Source organism: Nelumbo lutea, chromosome 1, assembly GCF_056320005.1.
Source record: "Nelumbo lutea isolate HS-2025 chromosome 1, American lotus-T2T, whole genome shotgun sequence".
Classification (NCBI taxonomy): Eukaryota; Viridiplantae; Streptophyta; class Magnoliopsida; order Proteales; family Nelumbonaceae; genus Nelumbo; species Nelumbo lutea.
Window position 1 is genome coordinate 20,199,753 of NC_142684.1, and position 25,443 is coordinate 20,225,195.

At 39.4% G+C, this 25,443-nt stretch overlaps 1 protein-coding gene across 2 annotated transcripts in view; it reads right to left on the reverse strand.

Annotated features, from left to right (window-relative positions):
* LOC148873856 (E3 ubiquitin-protein ligase RGLG3-like) overlaps positions 1-25,443 on the reverse strand; it is a 98,321-nt gene that overhangs the window by 50,604 nt on the left and 22,274 nt on the right. Inside the window, exons 2-7 of one of the 2 annotated variants that reach the window (XM_088963637.1) lie at positions 20,990-21,163; positions 20,436-20,528; positions 19,812-19,896; positions 19,577-19,717; positions 19,376-19,489; positions 10,175-10,272 (exon numbers count right to left, since the gene is read on the reverse strand). In XM_088963637.1, the coding sequence (XP_088819763.1) occupies positions 10,175-10,272; positions 19,376-19,489; positions 19,577-19,717; positions 19,812-19,896; positions 20,436-20,528; positions 20,990-21,130 (672 nt within the window). In that variant the 5' untranslated portion in view covers positions 21,131-21,163. Of the gene's footprint in view, positions 1-10,174; positions 10,273-19,375; positions 19,490-19,576; positions 19,718-19,811; positions 19,897-20,435; positions 20,529-20,989; positions 21,177-25,443 lie in introns of both variants that reach the window. The other variant, XM_088963636.1, reaches the window with a different exon arrangement.

The following is a 25,443-nucleotide window of genomic DNA, read 5'->3' on the forward strand; positions in this document are numbered from 1 at the left end:
TCAAACTACTATCAAAAAGAAGATTGGTATTAAGTACATGAAGGACAAAAGGAAGATTAAGGGTCTCAATGGCTCTAATGTCTCCCTTTCCAATAATGGAAGCAAGAGAACCATCAATGAGAGATCTTATCTCATCCAAGTAAAAGTTGATAGGAGGTGAAAGAGGCTCAGAATAACCAGAATAAATAATCCAGGGATACTGTGATTACCTAAATAGGACATGATTAGTGATGGCACAAGCACCTGAGTGGGCCAAGGTGGTAGAAGATGCATCTACAGGGTTGGATGCAACTTCCTTTTCTAAATGATTGAGGATTTTCCCATACTTCTCTCAAATTCAACCTTCACAACTACCAACTGCTCCATATTAAACTTTTCCTCACTAGGCCCTTTTTACCTTCTGGTATGTAACAACATTAGTACTTCCACCTTTCCTGTTATTTCTAAACCTACCAAACATCAAATGAGGTTTGTCATTTCCAATAACTTTCCCTAGTATTCTTGGGCTTCTTGCAGATACCATAGATGCTTACCTTCTCCTTATCTTTACTACCCTTTGGATTCACACCAGCATGAAAAAAATGGTCCATGGAACCACCATGAGATGCACTTGTCTCCTATTCTCTTCACTACTCACCAAGGAATATGTTGGGACAAAGTAACGTCATCTTTGGAGAGTATGTTTTGCCTTATAATGTCGTCGTATTCATGGTTGAGTTGTATAATAAATTCAACAACTTGTTTCTTTCAACCAACTTCCTATGTCTTTGCATCCTTGGTGCTCTTCTACAAAACAAGGTTCAAATTTTCAATACGATAAGTATCTTTTCGTGACCGACATGCCTTTTCTAAAGTATTTTTAAAAAGCTTTGTTTTTAATAATTAAATAACATAAAAAGGCCCCAAGGTGGTAGAAAATGCATTGCCTACAGGGTTGGATGCAACTTCCTTCTCTAAATGATTGAGGATTTTCCCATACTTCTCTCAAATTCAACCTTCACAACTACCAACTGCTCCATATTAAACTTTTCCTCACTAGGCCCTTTTTACCTTCTGGTATGTAACAACATTAGCACTTCCACCTTTCCTGTTATTTCTATACCTACCAAACATCAAATGAGGTTGTCATTTCCAATAACTTTCCCTAGTATTCTTGGGCTTCTTGCAGATATCATAGATGCTTACCTTCTCCTTATCTTTACTACCCTTTGGATTCACACCAGCATGAAAAAAATGGCCCATGGAACCACCATGAGATGCACTTGTCTCCTATTCTCTTCACTACTCACCAAGGAATATGTTGGGACAAAGTAACGTCATCCTTGGAGAGTATGTTTGGCCTTATAATGCCGTCGTATTCATGGTTGAGTTGTATAATAAATTCAACAACTTGTTTCTTTCAACCAACTTCCTATATGTCTTTGCATCCTTGGTGCTCTTCTACAAAACAAGGTTCAAATTTTCAATACGATAAGTATCTTTTCATGACCGATATGCCTTTTCTAAAGTATTTTTAAAAAGCTTTGTTTTTAATAATTAAATAACATAAAAAGGCCCCAATGTGGTAGAAGATGCATTGCCTACAGGGTTGGATGCAACTTCCTTTTCTAAATGATTGAGGATTTTCCCATACTTCTCTCAAATTCAACCTTCACAACTACCAACTGCTCCATATTAAACTTTTCCTCACTAGGCCCTTTTTACCTTCTGGTATGTAACAACATTAGCACTTCCACCTTTCCTGTTATTTCTATACCTACCAAACATCAAATGAGGTTGTCATTTCCAATAACTTTCCCTAGTATTCTTGGGCTTCTTGCAGATATCATAGATGCTTACCTTCTCCTTATCTTTACTACCCTTTGGATTCACACCAGCATGAAAAAAATGGCCCATGGAACCACCATGAGATGCACTTGTCTCCTATTCTCTTCACTACTCACCAAGGAATATGTTGGGACAAAGTAACATCATCCTTGGAGAGTATGTTTTGCCTTATAATGCCGCCGTATTCATGGTTGAGTTGTATAATAAATTCAACAACTTGTTTCTTTCAACCAACTTCCTATATGTCTTTGCATCCTTGGTGCTCTTCTACAAAACAAGGTTCAAATTTTCAATACGATAAGTATCTTTTCGTAACCGATATGCCTTTTCTAAAGTATTTTTAAAAAGCTTTGTTTTTAATAATTAAATAACATAAAAAGGCCCCAATGTGGTAGAAAATGCATTGCCTACAGGGTTGGATGCAACTTCCTTTTCTAAATGATTGAGGATTTTCCCATACTTCTCTCAAATTCAACCTTCACAACTACCAACTGCTCCATATTAAACTTTTCCTCACTAGGCCCTTTTTACCTTCTGGTATGTAACAACATTAGAACTTCCACCTTTCCTGTTATTTCTATACCTACCAAACATCAAATGAGGTTGTCATTTCCAATAACTTTCCCTAGTATTCTTGGGCTTCTTGCAGATATCATAGATGCTTACCTTCTCCTTATCTTTACTACCCTTTGGATTCACACCAGCATGAAAAAAATGGCCCATGGAACCACCATGAGATGCACTTATCTCCTATTCTCTTCACTACTCACCAAGGAATATGTTGGGACAAAGTAACATCATCCTTGGAGAGTATGTTTTGCCTTATAATGCCGCCGTATTCATGGTTGAGTTGTATAATAAATTCAACAACTTGTTTCTTTCAACCAACTTCCTATATGTCTTTGCATCCTTGGTGCTCTTCTACAAAACAAGGTTCAAATTTTCAATACGATAAGTATCTTTTCGTAACCGATATGCCTTTTCTAAAGTATTTTTAAAAAGCTTTGTTTTTAATAATTAAATAACATAAAAAGGCCCCAATGTGGTAGAAAATGCATTGCCTACAGGGTTGGATGCAACTTCCTTTTCTAAATGATTGAGGATTTTCCCATACTTCTCTCAAATTCAACCTTCACAACTACCAACTGCTCCATATTAAACTTTTCCTCACTAGGCCCTTTTTACCTTCTGGTATGTAACAACATTAGAACTTCCACCTTTCCTGTTATTTCTATACCTACCAAACATCAAATGAGGTTGTCATTTCCAATAACTTTCCCTAGTATTCTTGGGCTTCTTGCAGATATCATAGATGCTTACCTTCTCCTTATCTTTACTACCCTTTGGATTCACACCAGCATGAAAAAAATGGCCCATGGAACCACCATGAGATGCACTTGTCTCCTATTCTCTTCACTACTCACCAAGGAATATGTTGGGACAAAGTAACGTCATCCTTGGAGAGTATGTTTTGCCTTATAATGCCGTCGTATTCATGGTTGAGTTGTATAATAAATTCAACAACTTGTTTCTTTCAACCAACTTCCTATATGTCTTTGCATCCTTGGTACTCTTCTACAAAACAAGGTCCAAATTTTCAATACGACAAGTATCTTTTCGTGATCGATATGCCGTTTCTAAAGTATTTTTAAAAAGCTTTGATTTTAATAATTAAATAACATAAAAAGGCCCCTTTAAAATTTTGAAAAAAAAACTAAAAATATAAATATAAAGAATGAAGTTCAAAGTACTGATACACCCCTTTCTGTTGTATTAGGTTGTATTGATATTTTGAACCTTACACAACAATTTCAAGTAAATCAATCTCCTGTCATAAAGACTTCGACATGGAGTAGTATACCACCAAAGACTTCTCACCCTATCTCAAATTATTGACTTCATTTTTCAGCTTGTATGCCCTAGCAACATTCATCTTCTAAGTTCTAAGAATGTCTCAACAAGACTTCCTGTACTTCCTTGGGTGAATCCATCTACAGATAATACCTATTAATGTGAGGTTGTATTGAATTCACAAGCCATCCAATTACCATGTAATTTTCCTACCTCCACTTCTTATAAAGAAGAATTAGTCTCCTCAAGTTTCCTACCACTGTTTGCAAGATAACCTAGCTTCCCTATAATATACAAATAAATATGTATGGACTGAGCCCACTCCAAATAATTCGTCCCATCTAGCTTTACTACAGTCATAGGATTGTAAAAATTGTCTACGGTCCCTACTAGATCAACTCCAGGATTGTAAAAATTGTCTACAGTTTCTTACTATTGCTTGTAAGATAACCTAGCTTCCCTATAATATACAAATAAATATGTATGGACTGAGCCCACTCCAAATAATTCATCCCACCTAGATTTACTATAGTCATAGGATTGTAAAAATTCTCTACAGTCCCTACTAGACCAACTCCAGGATTTGTACATTGCGTGGAATCAATTGACCTACAATTAGGACTGAACCCACTCCAAATAAATATGTATGGACTAGGAGAAACTGGAGAAAGTGAAGCCACTCCAATTAGGACCTCAACCTGGGACCTAGGAGAAACTGGAGAAAGTGAAGCCACTCCAACCAGTAAACACCAAACAACCTCCAATGCAGATCGATCTAAACAAGGGCCCACCAGGGTTGGTTGACTTTGTTCAGATTTAGGGCAAAATTTTCCAGTAATCTTTCCGGGCAGCAAACAATACTCCTAAAGCATCACCAACCAGGCAAAATCAATTATAGATGATCAGAAACTTAGTACTCCACACGCACTGCTGATCCTGGAGTGTATGGGTTGAAAGAAAAGAGAAAATGAAGGCGGCTTGGATCTGATACCAAGTTGATGAAAACTGCTAAATCTATGTTTTTTTTTTTTTTTGATAAATTGCAACAAATCTATGTATTCAATCAAAGAAATTAATATGCCATTTGGTAAGTCTTTTTAGAAGGATCTTCCAGTAGCCCAAATGGTCAAAAGACGTATTGAGCTTTTGGGGTCTTGTCTTTAAAGACAAAGACTGTTTGGTAAGTGGCTCAGTCTATTGAGCTTTTAAAAACACATTTAAAGGCTATTTATCACATGGAAAGACAAAAAATTTTCATTTGAAGCTTCTCAAAATTCGGCATTTTTTGTCTTTTTGGAACCATCCATGCATCATATTCTGGTCTTTCCAGCTTTTGGTTACCAAACAGAAAAAGACCAATTTGTTGGTCTTCGGAAATTGCTGAAGCCTAGAAGACTGCACAGAAAGACTTGCCAAACGTCACCTAAAAGAAACTGATTTAGAATAAAAGGAAGAAGAGAAAGGATAAGAAGAAGAAGAAGAAAAGAAGGGTTTAGAGAAAACAATAATAGCTGTCTCCCAGCCCCCTAGTTGAGTTTTATTAGATCCCATCATAATTAATGAGAGAATTATGTGCAATGCTGATAGCAGCCTAGTTGACACAATATAACATCATTGGCTTCTCACAGTCTATACCCAATTCATCTAAAAGTGATATCAACCACAAAAGTTCAGAAACTCCATGTGCCATTGCCCTATACTTCGCTTCAGTTGAGGATCTTGCCACTACAGACTACTTCTTACACCTCCATGATACAATGTTCCCTGCTACCATAGCACAGTAACCTGAAGTGGACCTCCTATCATCAGTATATCTGGCCTAGTCAGCATCAGTGTATGCTTCTAGCTTCATGTGTCCATGCTTAGCAAACAAGATACTTTCCCTAGAGTCCCTTTTAGATAGCACAGAACTCTCTCAGCAGTTGCTAAAAGTGTATCTCTGGGAGAATGCATAAACTAACTGATTACACTAACTGCATAGGAAATATCTGGTCGAGTCATGCAAAGGTATAATAACTTCCCGACCAGTCTCTGGAACACTCCCTTATCAGGCAACAATTCACCTTCAGTAGCTGACAACTTATGATTTACATCTATAGGAGTAGAAGTAGGTCGAGCCCCTAGTTTGCAGTCTCTATAAGGAGATCAAGAACATACTTCCGCTAAGAAATGAAGATACTATCCTTAGATCTGGCAACTTCAATTCCCAAGAAATATCTGAGTTCTCCCTAGTATTTAATTTCAAACTCAATGTTAAGAAAGCTTTTGAGATGAACAACTTCCTAAGTATCATTACCAGTAACAACAATATCATCAACATAGACAATCATAAGGGTCAATAAGGAATCTCTCCTCTTAACAAACAAAGTATGATCCGACTGAGTCTGTGTGTACCCAAAAGCAACAAGAGCAGCCCGAAATCTGTCAAACCAGGCTCTAGGAGATTGCTTGAGGCCATAAAGAGACTTCTTTAGTTTACAGACCTTTCATTGCATCTCCTTCCCATACACCCCTAGAGGTAAAGACATATAGACCTCTTCATGTAGGCCCCCATTCAAAAAAGCATTCTTTACATCAAATTGATGAAGAGGCCAATCAAAAGCAATAGCTAAAGATAGCAAAACTCGAACTGAAGTCATCTTGGCTACTGTGGCAAAAGTTTCTAAATAGTCAATACCATACATCTAAATATATCCTTTAGCAACCAAACGGGCCTTATATCTCTCAACAGTACCATCAGAATGATACTTAATAATGAACACCCACTTACAACCAACCGGTTCCTTTCCCTCAAGCAAATCCACAATTTCCCAAGTATTGTTCTTATGCAAAGCATCTAGTTCAATCATCATAGCATCCCTCCATTCTGGTTTGGACAAGGCATTTGGGACAGATCTGGGAGTCACATGTGTGAAAACAGAGGCAATGAAGGAATAGTAGGAAGGGAAAAGAAGGTTGTAGGACAGGTGTTTGGAAATGCAATGACTTGTACATTTCTGTTTGCCTTTGCCAAGGGCAATAGGGAGATCAAGGTCAGGGAAGGTATCCGAAGTGGTAGAAGAGGGCTAACCTATTACCTCAGTAGTGATGGGAGGAACAAGAGGCACATCTTAAGGCGTGAAAACAACTTGCATGTCTCTGAGTCTTTGTCTCTGGTACCACCTCTAGATAATAGGATGGGAAGGAAAAGTAGGGGGGTGAGTAGGAAGAGGAGGGGGAGCAGGGATAGATGACTCGACTAGAGGAGATTCTATAGAAGATTCAATGGGAATTAGAAGAGGAACAGATTGTGACAATTCAAATAACTCCTCTGAATGCTCCCCCTCAAGATAAGTACCAAAGAAAAGAACAGATTCTGCAAATGTGACATCTTTAAAAACAGAGTGAGTGCCACGAACCAGATGAAAACAGCAGTACCCCTTCTGTGTGGGGGCATATCCCAAAAAGACACACTTGTGTACTTTAGGCTCAAACTTATGTCTTTGATGGCTGTGAACATGAACATAGCAAGTGCACCCAAACACCCTAAGAGGAAGAGAGAAGAGATCTTCATTTGGGAAAAGCAAGCTAAAGGGAGTTTTAAACCCCAGAACTCAAGAAGGCATTCGGTTTATCAAGTATGTAGCTGTAAGGACAACATCACCCCAAAACTTAACAGGAACATGGAAAGCAAAAAGGAGGCTCCTCGCAACCTCAACCACATGTCTGTTCTTTCTTTCTGCCACTTCATTTTGTTAAGGAGTGTAGGAACAGGAACTTTGATGAATAACTCCAAAGGTATCAAAGTAGAAGGAAAGACTCTTCTCAAAATACTCCTTTGCATTATCAGATCGGAATATTTTGATCCGAGTGTTAAACTGGTAACTATAAGTTCATGAAATTTTTGTACAATATTTGATACTTCATTCCGAGATTTCATAAGGTAAATCCATGTGTAACAAGAGAAATCATCAATAAGAATAATGAAATATTTGTAACCCCCCATAGCAGGTAAATGATATGTCCCCCACACATCAGAGTGCACAATATGGAAAGGAGAAACAAATATTTTATTAATCACTGAAAAAGATTGTCTACAATGTTTTTCAAGTTCACATGACTCACAATGAAGACTCGATAGGGGTATTCCCTTAAACATTTCTAGGAACAACTAAATCAAAGCTAAAAAAGACAAATGACCAAATCTGAAATGACATATCATGACTTCATTAACCGACTCTGATAAAACTGACTTCAAACCTACTCCACTAGGTAATCTAGGACTTTGATCAGAGACATCCAGCAAGTATATCCCATTCGCCTCATGGCCACTCCCAATCGTCCTCTGAGACTTCAGGTCCTGAAAAACACAATAAGTAGGAAAGAAGGTTATGTTGCAGTTCATTGATTTTGTTAAACTACTAACAGATAAAAGGTTAATGCTAAGTTTGGGAACATGAAGGACAAAGGATAATACAAGTGAGTCAGAGGCTTTAATATTCCCCTTGCCAGAGATGGGAACAAGAGGCCCATCGGCAAGAGAAATCTTCTCTTTACCCGAGAGGAGCTAGTATGAACAAAAAAGGTTGGGTATGCTAGTCATATGGTCTGATGCACCAAAATCTATGATCCAAGGAATTCTACGATTACTTGAGGCTGTAGCATGATTTGCAAAAGCACGAATACCTGAATGGGCAAAAGCAGATGTAGATGGGGTGCCTGAGGAGGAAGATGCAACAGTAGACTCCAAGTGGTTTATCAACTTCCCAAATCTCTCAAATTCTGCCTTCACTGCTGCTAGCTGTTCTACAGCAGATTTTTATTCACATTCAGATACTGTAGCAACATTTGCATTCTTGGGCTTTCCAGACTGGCCACCCTTCTTAAAGTTGTTGTTCCGAAACCTCTCAGGAAGAAGATCTAGATGAAGCTTCTGACAAGAATCCTTAGTATGTTTCGATTTCTTGCAGTATTCATATATCACCTCCTTTTTTTTCATTTAGACCCTTTGGTTTTATTCCAGCATGTGCAAAATGTTCTGGAGGAGGTGGGGTCTGTAACTGTACCTATCGCCTGCTCTCTTCACTACTCACCAGAGTATGCCTAAGCAAGTGACACTTCATCCTTGGCCAGGATATTCTGCCTTGTAATATCAAATTCAAGATTGAGCCCTGAAGAAACTCAAACACCCTGTTTCTTTCCACAAATTTCCTAAAAGTATCTGCATCTTTGGTGCTTTTCCATACAAATGCTTCCATAACATCTATCTCCTGCCATAGTGACTTCAACATCGAATAGTAGACAGCCACACTCTTCTCCCCCTGTTTTAAATTTTTCACATCATTCTTCAGTTTGTAGGCCCTTGCAACATTTAATTTCTGAGAGTACATCTTTGTCACAATATCCCAAATCTCCTTAGCTGAAGTCATCCACAGATAGTGTTGACTTATGTGGGGTTGCATAGAATTTACCAACCACCCAATAACTGTGTAGTTATCCTGCATCCATTTCTCATATGTAGGATCAATTTCATCTGACATCACCTTACTACCCGTTAGAAACCCTAGTTTACCTCTACTAAAGACATGGATCGTAATAGATTGTGCCCAAGCGAGGTAATTTGTTCCATCAAGTTTAATTGTAGTCACTCTTGTCAGAATGGAATCTACAGGACCAACCCCCGACACTAGGATCTGCTTTACCTCACTTCCAGATTGCTCCATCAATCAAACTAAAATCAAAAAACAATGTTTTCAACCTTTATAAACCTAACTAAGGTCAGCCAAGCACTCAAAAGTCCCAAAACTAGGGTTTCACCGTACCCAACCTCTAGAGAGAGAGATAAGAGGTAGCCGCTCAAACCAGATCTATCCAAACCACTTCCAACTGTAGCCACCCACTTTTGGAGATAAAAAAGGAACCCTCCAAGCCTAGAGTGCCACACCCAAATAGCCTCTTCAACCCGTAACTAGAAATTCTCTAGTCGGCTAGGGTTTTGGGAAAAAAATCTGCAATCCCACTTTCTTAGCAACCTTCAGCCAGATTCTGACTCTCCAAACCCTTTACCAACTAGGCAAACAAGATCTCTGAATAATCAGCAATTTGTCTCTCCATACACCTTTCGATTAAAAAAAAGTGTATGGGAAAAAAATAAAAAAAAAAGGGAAAAGCAGAAGGGAGACCCGCTCTGATACAAAGATGTGATTCAAACCAATAATTACTGATTATAAGATTGCCCTTAAGTAGACTTACACATCAGCACTATACTTAGAAAACATGAACAAGAGCTAAAGGCTCAATAAGAAAACATAACAAGAAAGAACTAATAAGAAAGAAACTAATGGACCAGGGCCCATTCGGCCCAGTCTCTCTACACCCCTAATGGTGTGGCTGCAAGAATAAATTATAAAAAGGATCCTTAGGCCATCACAACCAAAGACCATAAAGAAAAGTAAAATAAAAGAAACAAAAGAATCCGGTATCATCCCAACATCTCAGCATACAGAAATTCACAAACCTGTCCATCAGCAATAATGACAAGGACATGATATTGCCAATTACTTCTCTCCACAATATCAATTGCTGCATCAATTATTGGAGCAAATGATGTTGGACCTGTACAACAAAACAATTGATGAGAACATAATAACAATTATAATCATACATAAAGGTCTTTTGAGATCTCTTGACAGTGTAACCGGCTAGAGATAGGTGGAAGAGGAGAGAAGAGAAGAGAAGAGAAAAGAAAAGAGAGAGTTTGCAATGCAACAGTTCTGGCGGTGCCAGTGTTTATTTAATATATATATATAGGGCGACAGAAATAACAAGGGAAAAGACCCTTGTGCCCCTAAATACAATAACAGACATAACAGAAATAAAAAACGAAATAAAAAAAAAACACTTTAATTAGACAAACAGGCCCTAACAACTGCAACTAAGTTATTCTAACATTATTCCAACACTCCCCCTCAAGTTGGAGCATAGATGTCAATCATGCCCAACTTGTCACACAAATCTTTGTGCCGCACATGATGAAGACCTTTGGTGAAGATATCTGCAAGTTGCTCTTCCGAGTTGACATATGGTGTGCACACTTCTCCACTTTCAAGTTTCTCTCTGATAAAATGTTTGTCCACTTCAATGTGTTTCGCCCTATCATGCAGAACTGGATTAGCAGCAATATTGATGGCTGCTTTATTGTCACAGTAGAGTGAAATAGGATTCTTTACTGCAAAACCCAGTTCACCTAACAGATTTCTTATCCACATGATTTCCGCAACCCCATGAGCCATCGCTCTATATTCTGCTTCAGCACTGGATCTAGCCACCACACTTTGTTTTTTGCTTCAACATGTGACAAGGTTTCCTCCTACAAAGGCACAATAACCACTGGTGGACTTTCGGTCATTGACTGCTCCTGCCCAATCTGCATCAGTATATACTTCCACTTTCAAGATCCTCTTTGCATCTTCAAAGTGAGTTGTCATCGGGCTGTGCATGAATTGACTAAGGACACCCACTGCATAGGCAATATTAGGCATGGTCATAGACAAATACAGAAGTCTCCCCACAAGTCTCTGGAACATCTTTACATCTTTCAAAAACTCTCCCTGATTGTCTCCCAGATGGTGATTAGGTTCAATAGGTGAATCAAATGGTTTTACCCCCAACTTGCCTGTATCTTCTAGTAGATCTAGTACATACTTCCGTTGGGAAATAAAGATGCCCTTGTGAGAGCGGGCAACTTCAATTCCAAGGAAGTATCGTAAGGAGCCTAGATCCTTCACCTCAAATTTAGTGGCTAAGAATTTTTTTAGTCTCTGGATTTCAGCCTCCCAATCACCTGTGATCACTATGTCATCCACATACACAATAAGAGCTGCAATTTTACCTTCACCTCTTTTTACAAACAAGGTATGATCTGATTGGCATTGTTTGAATCCCATTTGTTGGACTGCTACATGGAACTTACTAAACAAAGCCCGAGGTGATTGTTTCACTCCATATAGGGACTTTTTCAACCTGCACAACTTTTGTTCACTGCCTCTGGCACAGAACCCTGGGGGTTGGGTCATGTACACCTCCTCTTCCAAGTCACCATTCAATAAGGCATTCTTGATGTCCAATTGGTGAAGATCCCAGTCAAGATTTGCTGCCAAGGAAATGAGAATCCGGATGGAGTTCATCTTCGCTACAGGGGCAAAAGTCTCTGCATAGTCCACTCCATATACCTATGTGAAGCCTCTTGCTACTAGTCTAGCCTTGTACCTTTCAATAGTTCCATCAGCTTTGTGTTTCACTGTGAACACCCACTTGCACCCCACTGGTTCCTTCCCCTCAGGAAGATCTACCAACTCCCACGTACCATTTTTATGTAAGGCATCAATTTCTTCCTGCATTGCATCTGTCCATTCAGGTTTTGACAAAGCTTCTGCCATGGTCTTAGGGATGGGAACACTGTCCACAGAGGAGAGGAAGGCACGGTACGAGGGTGAAACATGCTCATAGGACACAAAGTTAGAGGTAGGATGATTAGTGGTACAAGATCTAACACCCTTTCTCTTAGCAATAGGAATATTAAGATCATTGGGGACATGTGAATCAACATTTAAAGGAGCAATGGGAGCAAGTGTACCTGGCTGATGAGACGGATTTGCCTCGGGTGAATCCAATGATGTTGGTTGCATAGTGTCTGGCTCCACGGCTCTTGAACTCTGCTGGCTCCTATGACGACGATGGAAAACCCGGAACGGAGGAGGCTCGGGTAAAGAAGGTAGTTGAATCTAAGTCGTCGCCTGTTTCTCCTCAACCCTACTCTCCCCCTGAGGAGAAACCAAGAAGAACGGTTGACTCTCAAAGAATGAGACATCAATGGAAACATAATACTTACGGGCAATGGGATCATAGCAACGATACCCCTTTTGAGATGAAGGGTAACCAAGAAAAACACAAGGAATAGCTCGAGGGTCATGTTTACCACGAGTAGGTGATAGGTTATGGACAAAACAACGACACCCAAAGACACGCATCGGAATGGTGGACAGCGGGGCTGTAGGGAACAGGAGCTGATGTGGGGCCTTATACTCTAGTAGCCGAGAGGGCATGCGATTGATGATATATGTCGCACACAATACTGCATCCATCCAGAACTGTTTCGGCACATTCATATGAATCAGTAAGCCACGAGCAACTTCGAGTAGATGACGATTTTTTCGTTCAGCCACACCATTTTGCTAGGGTGTCCTGGCACAAGAGCTTCGCTGAAGTGACCCACTCGAAGCAAAGAACTTCGTGAGATCACTATGGAAATATTCCTTTGCATTGTCCGACTGGAAAATATGAATTTCCGTTTGGAACGGAGTGAACACCATGCATTGGAAATCTTTCACAATTTGTGGCACTTCATCTCGAGATCGCATAGGATAAACCCAAGTGTATCGAGAATAATCATCAATCAACGTAACAAAATACTTAAAGCCAGCCGCAGTAGGTAAAGTAACAGGGCCCCAAACATCAGAATAAACAATATGAAATGGAAATTCAGATCTTTTATTTCTTAAAGGTAAAGAGCTTCTACAATGTTTACTCAACTGACAAGTTTGACACTGTAATTGACTCACTGACAAGGACTCGAAAATCTTTGGGAACATAACTTTTAACGACTCAAAAGAAAGATGACCTAAACGACTATGCCATAAATAGGCCCGACTCTCACTCACCGAACTTGTGGACTCAGTCGCCACTAGACCAGCATTATTCTCCAACACGTAGAGACCATCCACCATGCTTCCTCTACCAATCGTCTTCCCCGAGGTCAAATCCTGAAACACACATGAAGACGGAAAAAATTTGACTGAGCAGTTCAAAGAGTGAGTAATACTACTAATGGACAACAAATTAATAGGTAATTTCGGAACATGCAGGACATTTGGTAGAGTAAGGCCAAGTGGGAGAGATATGGTGCCTTGGCCAGCTATGGTAGAAAAGGAACCATCAGCCAGTCTTACCTTATCTCTCCCAGAGAGAAGGTTATATGTCTGGAACAAATTTGACTTACCGGTCATGTGATTTGAGGCTCAGGAGTCAATAATCCAAGGTGAATCAATAGTATGAGATGACGCATGGAAGGCTGTGGCATTACCTGATGTAGATGCAAATGAGGTAGAAGGAGTAGGCCCAGAATCCACCTGGTGGAGAGTCCTACCATACAATTCCAAATGTTCACGGAAGGAATTGATAATATCTTCCTTAGGGTCAGAACCGGGATGTCTCTCCTGAGTTACAAAAGGACTAGTCTCTGTCGATGCCAGATTAGCTGAGTTATACCTTCTTTGATTCTGCTGGCCTGGTTTCTTGCCCTGATCCGGTGCTGACTTCTTACCCAAATCCTGTGCCCATTTAGGTTTTCCATGGAGATTCCAGCATGTATCTTTAGTGTGTTGTGTCTTCTGGTAGTGAGTGCACCAAAGCTTGCTTTTATCTTCTGTTTTTTTCTGAGTGTCACCTCTTTTAAAACCACCTCCGACATTTGTATCTGAATTTGCCCGGACCGCTAGGGCAACTGACTCCCCTTCTACACCATTCATCACACTTCTTCTGCTTTCTTCTGACTGCACCAAGGCATACACCTCCTGGACTGATGGCAAGTCTTTACTACCCAAGATCTGTACCCTAATGGACTCATATGACTGATTCAGCCCTAGGAGAAAGGCAAACACACGTTGCTGTGATACAAGTGACTTATAGGCTTTTGCATCTTCATCACACTTCCAATTCACATTTTGATAGTGATTAAGTTCTTTCCATATTGATGTCAAATCAGAATAGTACATCGAGAGACTCCTCTCCCCCTGCTTGCAAGTAGAAGATTCTGCTTGTAGTTGATATATCTTGGCATAGTGTCTCTGTTCTGAATAAGTGGACTTCGTTTGTTCCCATATCTCACAAGCAGTTTCATCCCACATAAAGGTCTTCCTTATTTGTGGCAGCATTGAAACCAAGAGCCAAGACATCACCATACTGTTCTCTTGGTCCCACCTATCATGCTCAGCACTTCCATACTTCAGTTCCTTTACTCTCCCATTGATGTATCCTATTCGCCCCCTAGCAGTGATGTAGAGTTTTATCCCCCTAGACCACTCAAGGTAATTCAGACCATCAAAGGGAATGACAGCCATGGGAAAGCTCATATCCATTCCCCCACTCACTCCATTGTGGCTCCCTGAGATTTCTGAAGTAGCAGAATTCTCAGTCGACATGGTCAAGCAGTTACTCAGTCCCACACACCGGATTTAGAACCCCTCCTTACTCTACAAAGCAATGCTCCACTCAGTTCACACCCACACACTAGGGTTTACCAACCAGATTGTGCACAAGCCGTACCAAATTCTGGACAAAACTGAGGTAATAAACGGCAGTTTCAGACCTGCCTATCAGAATTCTAGAATGGCTAACAGCCACTAACCAGCAGGAGAGATCCTTCTTGCTTATAGTCAACTCAAACCATTTGAGAAGACAGGTCAGCATTGACCTACAGTTGTCTTAACACATCAACAGGATCACACCATCCAAGACAACTAGGGTTACACAGGTTCGATAGCATTCAGCCGCCCCAGATTCATAGGGTTTTCACTCGGCCCATGATCAAGGAGAGTAAAGAGGAGAAAAATAGAGGAAGAACTGTACCATTCGTAGCTATTCTGTAGTCCAGAATCAGATTTCCTTTCTGCTAGCCTGTTCCACTAATCAGTAGGGTTGATCGATCTTCTCTTGACAGTAGGGTTGATCGGTCTGCTCTCTTTTAATCAGTATTTCTGATACCATCTTGACAGTGTAGCCGGCCAGAGATAGGTGGAAGAGGAGAGGAGAGAAGAGAAGAGAAGAGGAGAAGAGAAAAGAAAAGAGAGTTTGCAATGCAACAGTTCTGGCGGCGCCAGTGTTTATTTAATATATATAGGGCGACAGAAATAACAAGGGAAAAGACTCTTGTGCCCCTGAGGACAATAACAGACATAACAGAAATAAAAAACGAAATAAAAAAAACACTTTAATTAGACAAACAGGCCCTAACAACTGCAACTAAGTTATTCTAACATTATTCCAACAAGATCCAATACCAATAGAGTTCGGCTTCGGTCAGGGCAGCGCCCATTCCAACAGCCTTTACAGCCTTGCATTGGGAATATTTCCGTATTTACGTACTTTATTTCATGGGGAGATATTCCCGATGCAAGGTTGCAAGAGGCTGTTGGTACGGTGTGAGCACTGTCCTGCCCTGACCGAAGTCAATATCATACCAATATCACCTGCAATGGACTGCAGAGGGACAAGGATAGTGTATAGTTTTTTATTATGCAGTTTATGTGAAAGATAATGTTAATATGTTATATGAATCAGATACTTCTACGATTACTATCAACACTTAACAATTACTATCAGTTTTGTTCCCCTTGAACATGAATGTAGAAGGAATATGAAAAAACAAGATGTCAAATTCTCAATTGACTTAGAAGACAAAGTAAAAGATTTGACTTATCTAAGGCGAAGTAGAATTTCAGTACAACAATGCAGCTAGAGAATATCTTTCGCCAGACAATTTTTTATTTTCTTCCCACATTATGATGCTTTCCTTTCCTCTTTATGTTTCCCAAGTTCCAAACATGTTACTTGTTTCCCAGATTATATGGTTCAGTCAAGTTCTGTTGCAAATGTCCCAATCAATTTCTTCTTTTTTTTTTTGATAAATAACTTAATTTCAAACAAAACAAATCACCAACTACACCATAAAAGGGGCAGCAGGCCAAAGAAGAACAGCTACAAATCCAAACAGAACACAGAAAAAAACAGCCCAATAAGATACCCATACAGATCAATGCCTGGCCCTAGGCAACCTTGCACCAAATGATCCTTAAGAGCCCCTGCCCTAGCCAAAGGATCAGCCATAGAATTTGCACTTCTAGGCACCCAATTGAATGAGCTGCTCACTCTGTTGCCTAGAAATTGCACCTGTCTAACCAAGGGCTTGAACCTCCAAGGAATGTCTTCCTGCTTCTAAAGCCAATATATAACTGTCTAGCAATCTCCCTCCACTTCCGCATCCTTCATCCCATGCATGCACATTAACTTCATATGTTGAATCATGGCCATCACTTGCACTCAAGGAATCTCCCTGTCCTATAGGGCCTGAAGAGCCAAGTAAAATGGTTCTGTTATGATCTTTAAGTACCCCCCTGTCATGAAACCCCCGGATTACTACGGCTACAACTTTCAAGATGAAAGTGTTGTATGTTTGTTCCTTGTTGTTTTGATGTTTCTTGGTTGTATGATGCTTATTGTTGTTGTTATTCCAAGTTTCATTAAGGTTTGAGTCATTTTGGAATAAGCCAAAATGCCAAATCACACGTGTTGTGCAGCGCAAAACAGAGTATCACAACTCTAGAATACTCTATTTTACTACAATAACAATGTATTCCGAAGACAAAAACAGAGTATTCACAGGTGACGTCCAAAATTGGTCTTTGCTTGCTTCCAAGTGGTTTGTTAACCATTTTATTGTGTTTTCAGGACCTACAGGTAATTACCACTCACATTAGGGCACCAAACACTCAAATACCCAGAACAGACACGAATGCACCTCTTTAAGGTGATCTAAGTACACATGCCATATTTTTTATCATCAATCAATAAAATGAAAAGTAAACAATCAAAAAAAATCCTATTAGGGCTGAAATTGGGAGAAAGAAGCTCCCAATATCCCACAGAGCAAGATCAGGTGTTGTAATTTCTAGGAGTCATGGTCACATAACCGAATAGCTTATATACATGATGAACAAAAATTTTCCAATAGAACATTGCCAAGGTCTAAAACTGATATTGCAGCAGAGATTAAGGAATATAGAAGTGGAGGGGAATTGTCAAACAATAATATTTTGGATGAAATCTCAGGACCAGATTCCTTGGCAGTTCAGGCATATTGTGAGGTTGTCTCATTCCTTAGGTGCCAGATTGAACACCTCATTCAACTGGATCCTTAGGAGTGTTAATATGCTAGTTGACTCGGCAAGAAATGGGGTAGAGAGAGCTTACTTGGAATGAGGCTGCCCAGGACCAGGCTGTAACTTGCAAGTAGGAATGGCAATGGGGTGGGGACCATACTCCCCATCGCCAACCCCGACTTTGAAACAAATCCCCATCCCCAATCCTGACCCCAATCCCCACTGGGCATAAAAGTTACCCTCCATCCCCAATCCCCGACGGTGACAAGTTCCCCGTAGGGGACCCAAATTTCCAAATTTTTTAATTAAAAGCTTTTATGGAAAATGTATTTACTTAAAATAAAGGAAATTTTTTTAATTAAATAATATTTAAAATATACTTTGATATATAATATAAATAACATTATAAGTAATATAAATAATATTATATATATTTAATATATAATATATTTAACATAAACAATATTTAATACATAATTGTGGTTAAGGCAGGGTGGGGACTTCACTCCCCATCCCCATCGCCACCCCTGCCAAGGCAATCTCCATCCCTGACCCCCATCAGGTCAGGGAGGCTAGGTACCCAGCAGGGATGGGGAAAATTGCATTCCCTACTTGTAAGAGCTCTCTGTTTATTTTCTTGTAGGTTTATGTAAAGGAAGTCATTGTAATTACAGGCTAGCTGCTTTTGTTCTGAGCAGTTTGGTTATCTTTTTATTTAATGAAATATTGTGTACTTATCAAAAAAGAATAATGGGTATACTATGTTAGGATTCCAAATATAAGACTATTATAACAGTATTAGTGCCTCTTAGTCCATTTTTTTGTCCTGAAAGTCAGACCTCCTAGACGTGCATTCCAATTCCTACGCATCACCATGCAATAGTACCAAGACCCCAAAGTATATATGGCTTCATTTTCAAGTCAAAGATTGATAAGGACTGAAACAAATTTTGGGTAAGTACTAGATGTGATTCAGTCCATAAGAAATAACAATAGAAACTGAAATTAGATAGAAGATAGAGAAGTAGAAGAAATCAGGAGTGAAAGAAGAAGAAATGAGAAAAGGGAGAAGGAGAAGAGAGATCAATCCATCTTCTCTCCTTTCTCCTAATTAATTTTACTAATATAATCTCAATGGTTTAATTACAATGATGCCCTTAATGGGGCGGCCAGCTCATAAGCATAACTTAAAAGAAATAAAAAAAGGTTAACACGCCCACATGAACAAGGCCCATTAACATAAACATAACAAATAAAAGAAGACAAAAGATAATAAGACACTAGGGCCCATTCGGCCCAGTCTCTCTACAGTACTTAAAGAAAGGTGATGAATGCTCTTGCTTCTCAATAAAGTTAAAAGAGGAAACTGGAAATTAGTCACCTTCTTGACAACTAAAACATTACTTGGATCTTTCTCTAATCAGAGCTTTTATAATTGTTTTGCATGTCTATTTGTCTCATCATTTTCAGGTTCCTATTCTTAAATCCTAAATAACATGATTGACTTTTAGTTTGTTTGGGTGCTTCTATTAGAGGTATGCATTGTGCAATTATCAACAAAGCCACAATGTAACCAATTCATGGTGACATTATGTAGAAATGTTAGGATGTTCATATTAGCAGCACTGAATTCCCATATTATTTCATAATTATTAGATGCACTCAGCCCCTAGAATGAAGTTTACAGCATAAGATAAGGAATAAGGAAGAACAACATTACAAACCTGCCAATTTTAAATAAGGAACAATCTCTCTATATCGTGCAAGAGCCTCCTCAAAGCCATGGCAACATCGAAAATCAGGGAAAAAGCTGAAAATATATTGATCATGTGTTGACACTACAAAGGAAAAGCAATCAGATAACCAGCTCTAAGAAAAGCCACGACATATTTCAGTTACAAATTCAACTACAAAACAAAACTAACCATCACCAAATCCAAAACAAGGTATCAAGTTGTCATCATCAAAAGGAGACAATGTACGGCCAATTATGGATATAGCTTGCTCATATGGGTTAGGAATGCCACCGATTGCATGAAGGCTTTTCCTGTTGAATGAATATTTACCTACAATCATTAAAAGATGATGTTTTCTTTTTCCTCAACTGAGGAGATTTTCCAAAATCTGATTACAGCATAGAGTAAATCAATCAAATATCACCTGTCCATTCATTGCTCTTTGTAAAGTCGATACCAAGGATTAAATTGGATGATTCGAGACCAGCTTCTCTCAATGCAGAAATAACCTGGAAATATGAGTACCACATCTCTATTTGTTCTTTTAATTTGAAACAGGACTACCACATGCAGCCTACTACTAAATATATACCAGCAATAAAGGTAATGAAAACCTGTGAGAATATTAGGTAACAAGAATCTGGAAACTAATAGTTTGGAAAAGGATTCACTGAAGGAGTTTACTTGAATGGACAGGAAATAAATATAAATGGCCAAAAATATAGACATTTCCTCTATAAATGTCAGATTCCGCAGACTGGAAAGCCAATCTTTCTCGTTTTTTTTTTTTTTTTTTTTTTTTTTTTTTTTTTTTTTTTGCCTGTTCTTCTATTGATTTGGTTTCAAGATAGTTAATGGCAATGGTACCACTACAGTGATGGTGCCTACTATTGCCATGGCATTCATGGTACCAACACAGTACACTCTATATCAATGCACCATGCCATCTCATTAAAAAATTTAAATAAGAAAATGTTTTCCTTTCGATCTTCAGTTAAATAAGATTATCAAATGGAATCCAAAAGGAAATTGAAGCCATGATAAACACCTCATCAACAGAGCTAAAATTATCAGGTATGTATGACAATTGCCGTGTACTCCTATAGTAAGGTTCCCCTGAAGTCCCTGCATAAGTTGGCCCCTGCAGAGTTTCATCATGGAAAGAGTCATATAGTGATTAGTGATTCCTGTGATAATATAGGTAGCAAAAATCTGGAAACTAACAGTTTAGGAAAAGGATTCACTAAAGGAGTTTACATGAATGGACAAGAAATAAAAATAACTGACCAAAAATATAGGCATTTCCTCTCTCTCTCTCTCTCTCTCTCTCTCTCTCTCTCTCTCTCTATTTTTTTTCTTTTTTTTTTGTATTGCCTGTTCTTTTATTGATTTGGTGTCAAGGTAGTTAATGGCAATGGTACCACTATAGTGATGGTTCCTACTATTGCCATGGCATTCATGGTACCAACACAGTACACTCTATATCAAAGCACCATGCCATCTCATTAAAAAATTTAAATAAGAAAATGTTTTCCTGTTGTTCTTCAGTTAAACAAGATTACTAAATAGCATCCAAAAGGAAGTTGAAGTCGTGATAAACACCTCATCAAAAGAGCTAAAATTATCGGGTATGTATGACGATTGCTGTGTACTGTAGTAAGGTTCCCTTGAAGTCCCTGCATAAGTTGGCCCCCGTTGAGTTTCATCATGGAAAGAGTCATCTATTGATTCCTTGTTCCCCATGGTATTGGTACTATACCTACTTCAAGAATAGTCCTGTAAAGAAAATCTGAAAAGAAAGTGTTAATGCTACAAATTATTTCTTACAGACCTCACATATTACCTCCAATAAGCAAGGACTACTTTAAATGAAAAGTTTTAGTATATAAGATTTACATAATGATACAAAAAAGGAATCCTTCCTTGAGTATCTTTAAAGAGATGCATGATTGAACAAATGAAGTAAACAACTTCTTATGATGGAAATGGTGTGGTATAATGAAAATGAGTATAAACTTTAAAAGCATAAAAAGAAATGGTTCAACTGGTAGGTACAAGGCAAGACTTGTTTCTACAATCTCATTCAAACTCAGGAATTGATTATGAAAAAACTTTTGCTTTATAAACAAAGCTGCTTTTCCCTAGTAATACTTTACTATCAATAAGACTTGGACACATAAGCTGGATATTAATTGTAGAGAACACTGATGTGGACCCCACGGCTGTGGTCCCCATTGTGCTCGTATGGCAGCACAGCATGTATTCTTTGTTAGTTATGTCAGTGTTAGTTGGTAGCTATTTCAGTTTGTTGTTACAGCTTGTTATTTCAGCTTTATTATTAGTTTATTTGCCATGTAAGCAATAAGGGCAATTCAGCCTTTTTTTTACAATTAGTAAACATATAAATATTAAGAGTGGGTCGGCAGATCAGAACAATTCGACCCTCTCTCTCTTATTTTCTAAAACCCTTCGTGTGCTTCTGCTTTTCTCCCTCTTTTCTTCCTCTTTTCTCCTTCTGAAATGTTTTCTTTTTACTTTCGGATTCAAGACTGATTGTAGTCTTGATCGACTACTTGGTATCAGAGCAAGGATTAGGGTTTCTCATGTGAGTCTGATCCAGCCAACCACATGAGAGTTGCCTAGGGCTGGGAGACTAAGAAGGAGGATCGGCTGATTCTTGGAGGCTACTGGTAGTGTGCGGCTACTACTAAGAAGATTGTAGAAGGCTGGGAGAGTTCCAGTAGTCAGGAAGAATTAGAAAAGGCTTTGGATCCCCAAGATTAGGGTTTCGCATCAGACAGAAGGCGGCGGCCAGAGATCTTCTTTCACAAGGTAAGTTTTTTGCTTGAGAACAACCTTGAAAGAACCATCTTGGTCTATTCTGAGAGGTGCGGATGAAACTTTTTTCTCTTTAGGGTTTTGAGAGAAAACCCTAAAATTCAGAACTGTCAATTGGTTTCAGATCAGATCTGAACTGGGTTCACCCTAAAATTCAGAACTGTCAATTGGTTTCAGATCAGATCGGAACTGGGTTCATACAGAATTCTGTTTTCCCCTTGTTTGTGGAAGACCTAGGCCAGCTGTTATTAGTTGCTTAGGTGTTGTTTCCTATTACAGTAGCTTCAAAAGTTTTTGATTGCTAATTCTTAACCAAGAATGGAGTTCAAGAATCAAAGGGAAGGTGCTTTTGGGACTAGCAATTCTAGTAATATGTCTGAGAATGCATTTCAGATTACAACTGTGAGGTTTGATGGATCCAACTACTTAGAATGGGCCCAATCGGCCATGATGGCTATTGGGGGTAGAGGAAAACTTAGCTACCTATTGGGAGATGTGAAAGAACCATCTAAGGAGGACCAAATATATACCAAATGGGTTCAGGAGAACTACTTGGTTATGACATGGTTGTGCAACTCTATGCAGCCACATATCAGTCGAAACTATTTGTGGGCAAAAACAACCAGGGAAATCTGGGATGTCATGAAAGAGACCTACTCCCAACCCCTTAATGTTGTTAGGGCCTATGAATTGAAGTGTGAAGTTAATAACCTCAAGCAAGGAGAGAAACCAATCTCCATTTACTTCTCTACTTTGAAATCTTTGTGGCATGAAATTGACTATCTAAAAACACTTGAGTGGGAAAGTCAGAAGGATGCACAGACTCATAGAAAGCAAGTGGAGACTAATAGAGTTTTTGAATTCCTAGCTGGTCTAAATTCTGATTATGATATTGTGAGACAACAGATAATAACAAGGGACAGTGTGACCTTATCTCAAGCCTACTCATTGGTGCATAGTGAAGAGACTAGGAGAAAGGTTATAATGCAGCATCAGCCCTTCCCACCAGTCTTGGCAGCAGCTAAACCTAAGTCTGGGGGTGATACAGAAAGGGATATAAAGAAGAAAAATAAGCGGGATCTAGTGTGTGAACATTGCAAGAAACCTAAGCATACTAAAGACACATGTTGGAAGCTGCACCCTCATCTAGTCCCAACAAAACTGAGGAACAAAAGGGGTAATGCCCATATGGCTGTTAATACCAATTCTATATCCTCATCGAGCACAAAAGGCACGCCTCTAGACACCTTAGCTGTTGTTTGGGCTGCCCTAACACAGTTGGAAAATGAAGTTGGGAATTCAGCTCAATCATCTCAGTCATCATCAACTCCTTCCACATCAGCCTTTGCTCATTCAGGTACTCGGGCCTCAGCTTACCATGCTTCATCTCCAGGTAACACTAAACATTGTTGGGTAATAGACTCAGGTGCATCAGACCATATGACTAGCTTGCCATCACTGTTCACTACCTATCACTTATCTTCTAGTAGAGATAAAGTGTCAATTGCTAATGGTTTCCTTGTTCCCATTTCTAGCAAGGGAGACATCAAGTTGTCAAATACCATTTACTTATCCTCAGTTTTGCATGTTCCTAAACTTGATACTAAGTTGCTTTCAGTCAGTAGTATTACAAAACATCAAAACTGTTCAGTAACCTTCTTCCCTGACCGATGTGTTTTTCAAGACTTGGAGACAAGGAAAGTGATTGGGACTAGCCGTGAGACGAATGAGATCTATCTTCTTGGAGAGAGTTCTCATTGGAAAGATCATGAAGATAAGAAGTCTTTTGTTTCTCAGTCTGTTAGTCCGGTTATGCTTTGGCATAATCGGTTAGGTCATTTATCATTTCGGTCTTTGAAGAGTTTGTTTCCTAATTTGTTTGAGTCTGTTCAGATGTCAAATTTGAGATGTGAGAGTTGTGAGCTTGCAAAGCATTGTAGAACATCTTATTGCTTGAGTAATAAAAGTAGTAATTCTTTTAATGTTATGCACACCGATGTTTGGGGCCCGTATCACATCCCTTCTATGGGGGGGGTACAGATATTTCTTGTTGTTTGTTATGACTATACCCGTTTTTCTTGAGTCTACCTTACGCGTACTCGAGATGAGGTTCCTGCTCTGACCCAGACCTTTCATCAAATGATTTTAACCCAGTTTGGGGTCAAAATCAAAATCCTCAGATCTGATAATGCAAAAGAATACTTTACCAAGCCACTGGCCTCTTATCTACTTGATCATGGGATTATTCACCAGAGTACTTGTCTTTATACACCACAGCAGAATGGGGTTGCCAGGAGGAAGAATAGGCACATATTGGAGGTGGATAAAAGCATTATGTTTACCTCCAATGTGCCTATCCGTTTTTGGGGCGATGCTATTCTTACAGCAGTGTATCTAATTAATCAAGTTCCTTCACGGGTTCTTGACATGAAGCCTCCGTTTACCCTTTTATACCCCGATGAAGAATTATTTACTGTTCCCCTTAAAACCTTTGGTTGCCCTTGCTTTGTTCAGATTCTTGGACCTCATCGTTCTAAATTTGACCCTAAGGCCTCCAAATGCATTTTTCTCGGTTATGCACAAACTCAAAAGGGTTATTGCTTCTATGAACCTACTTCCGAGAGGAGATTTGTCTCGACGGATGTTACTTTCTTTGAGAAAGTACCCTATTACCCTAGGGTTTCTCCTCAGGGGGAGAATAGTGAGAATGGGGTTTGTGAGAGTGGGGTTAACTCATCAGAAGTTCCTTTACCCATTCCATTGAGTGATGAGGGATGTAATGGGGAGGGTTGTCAGAGGTGTCAGGAGTTGAAAGTCTATCACAAGCGGTGAAGGCAGGTTGATTTCGGTCATCAGTAGTCCAGGCCAGTCCCAGTTCTTTCTGCAGATCCAGATCGAGGTACTACAGTCCCTTTATCAGATCTAGGTCCCACTGCAGACTCCACAACCGAGGCCGAGTACATTGCCGCAAGTGAAGCTGCCAAAGAAGCCGTGTGGATGAAGAAATTCATACACGAATTGGGAGTGATTCTGTCCAGCACATCACCCATCCCGTTGTTGTGTGACAACAATGGAGCGATCGCCCAAGCTAAAGAGCATCGGGCCCACTCGAAGTCAAAGCACATCGAGAGGAAGTACCATGTACTGCGGGAGATCGTTGGTAGAGGGAACGTCCTAATTCAGAAGGTAGCATCAGCGGATAATGTGGCAGACTCATT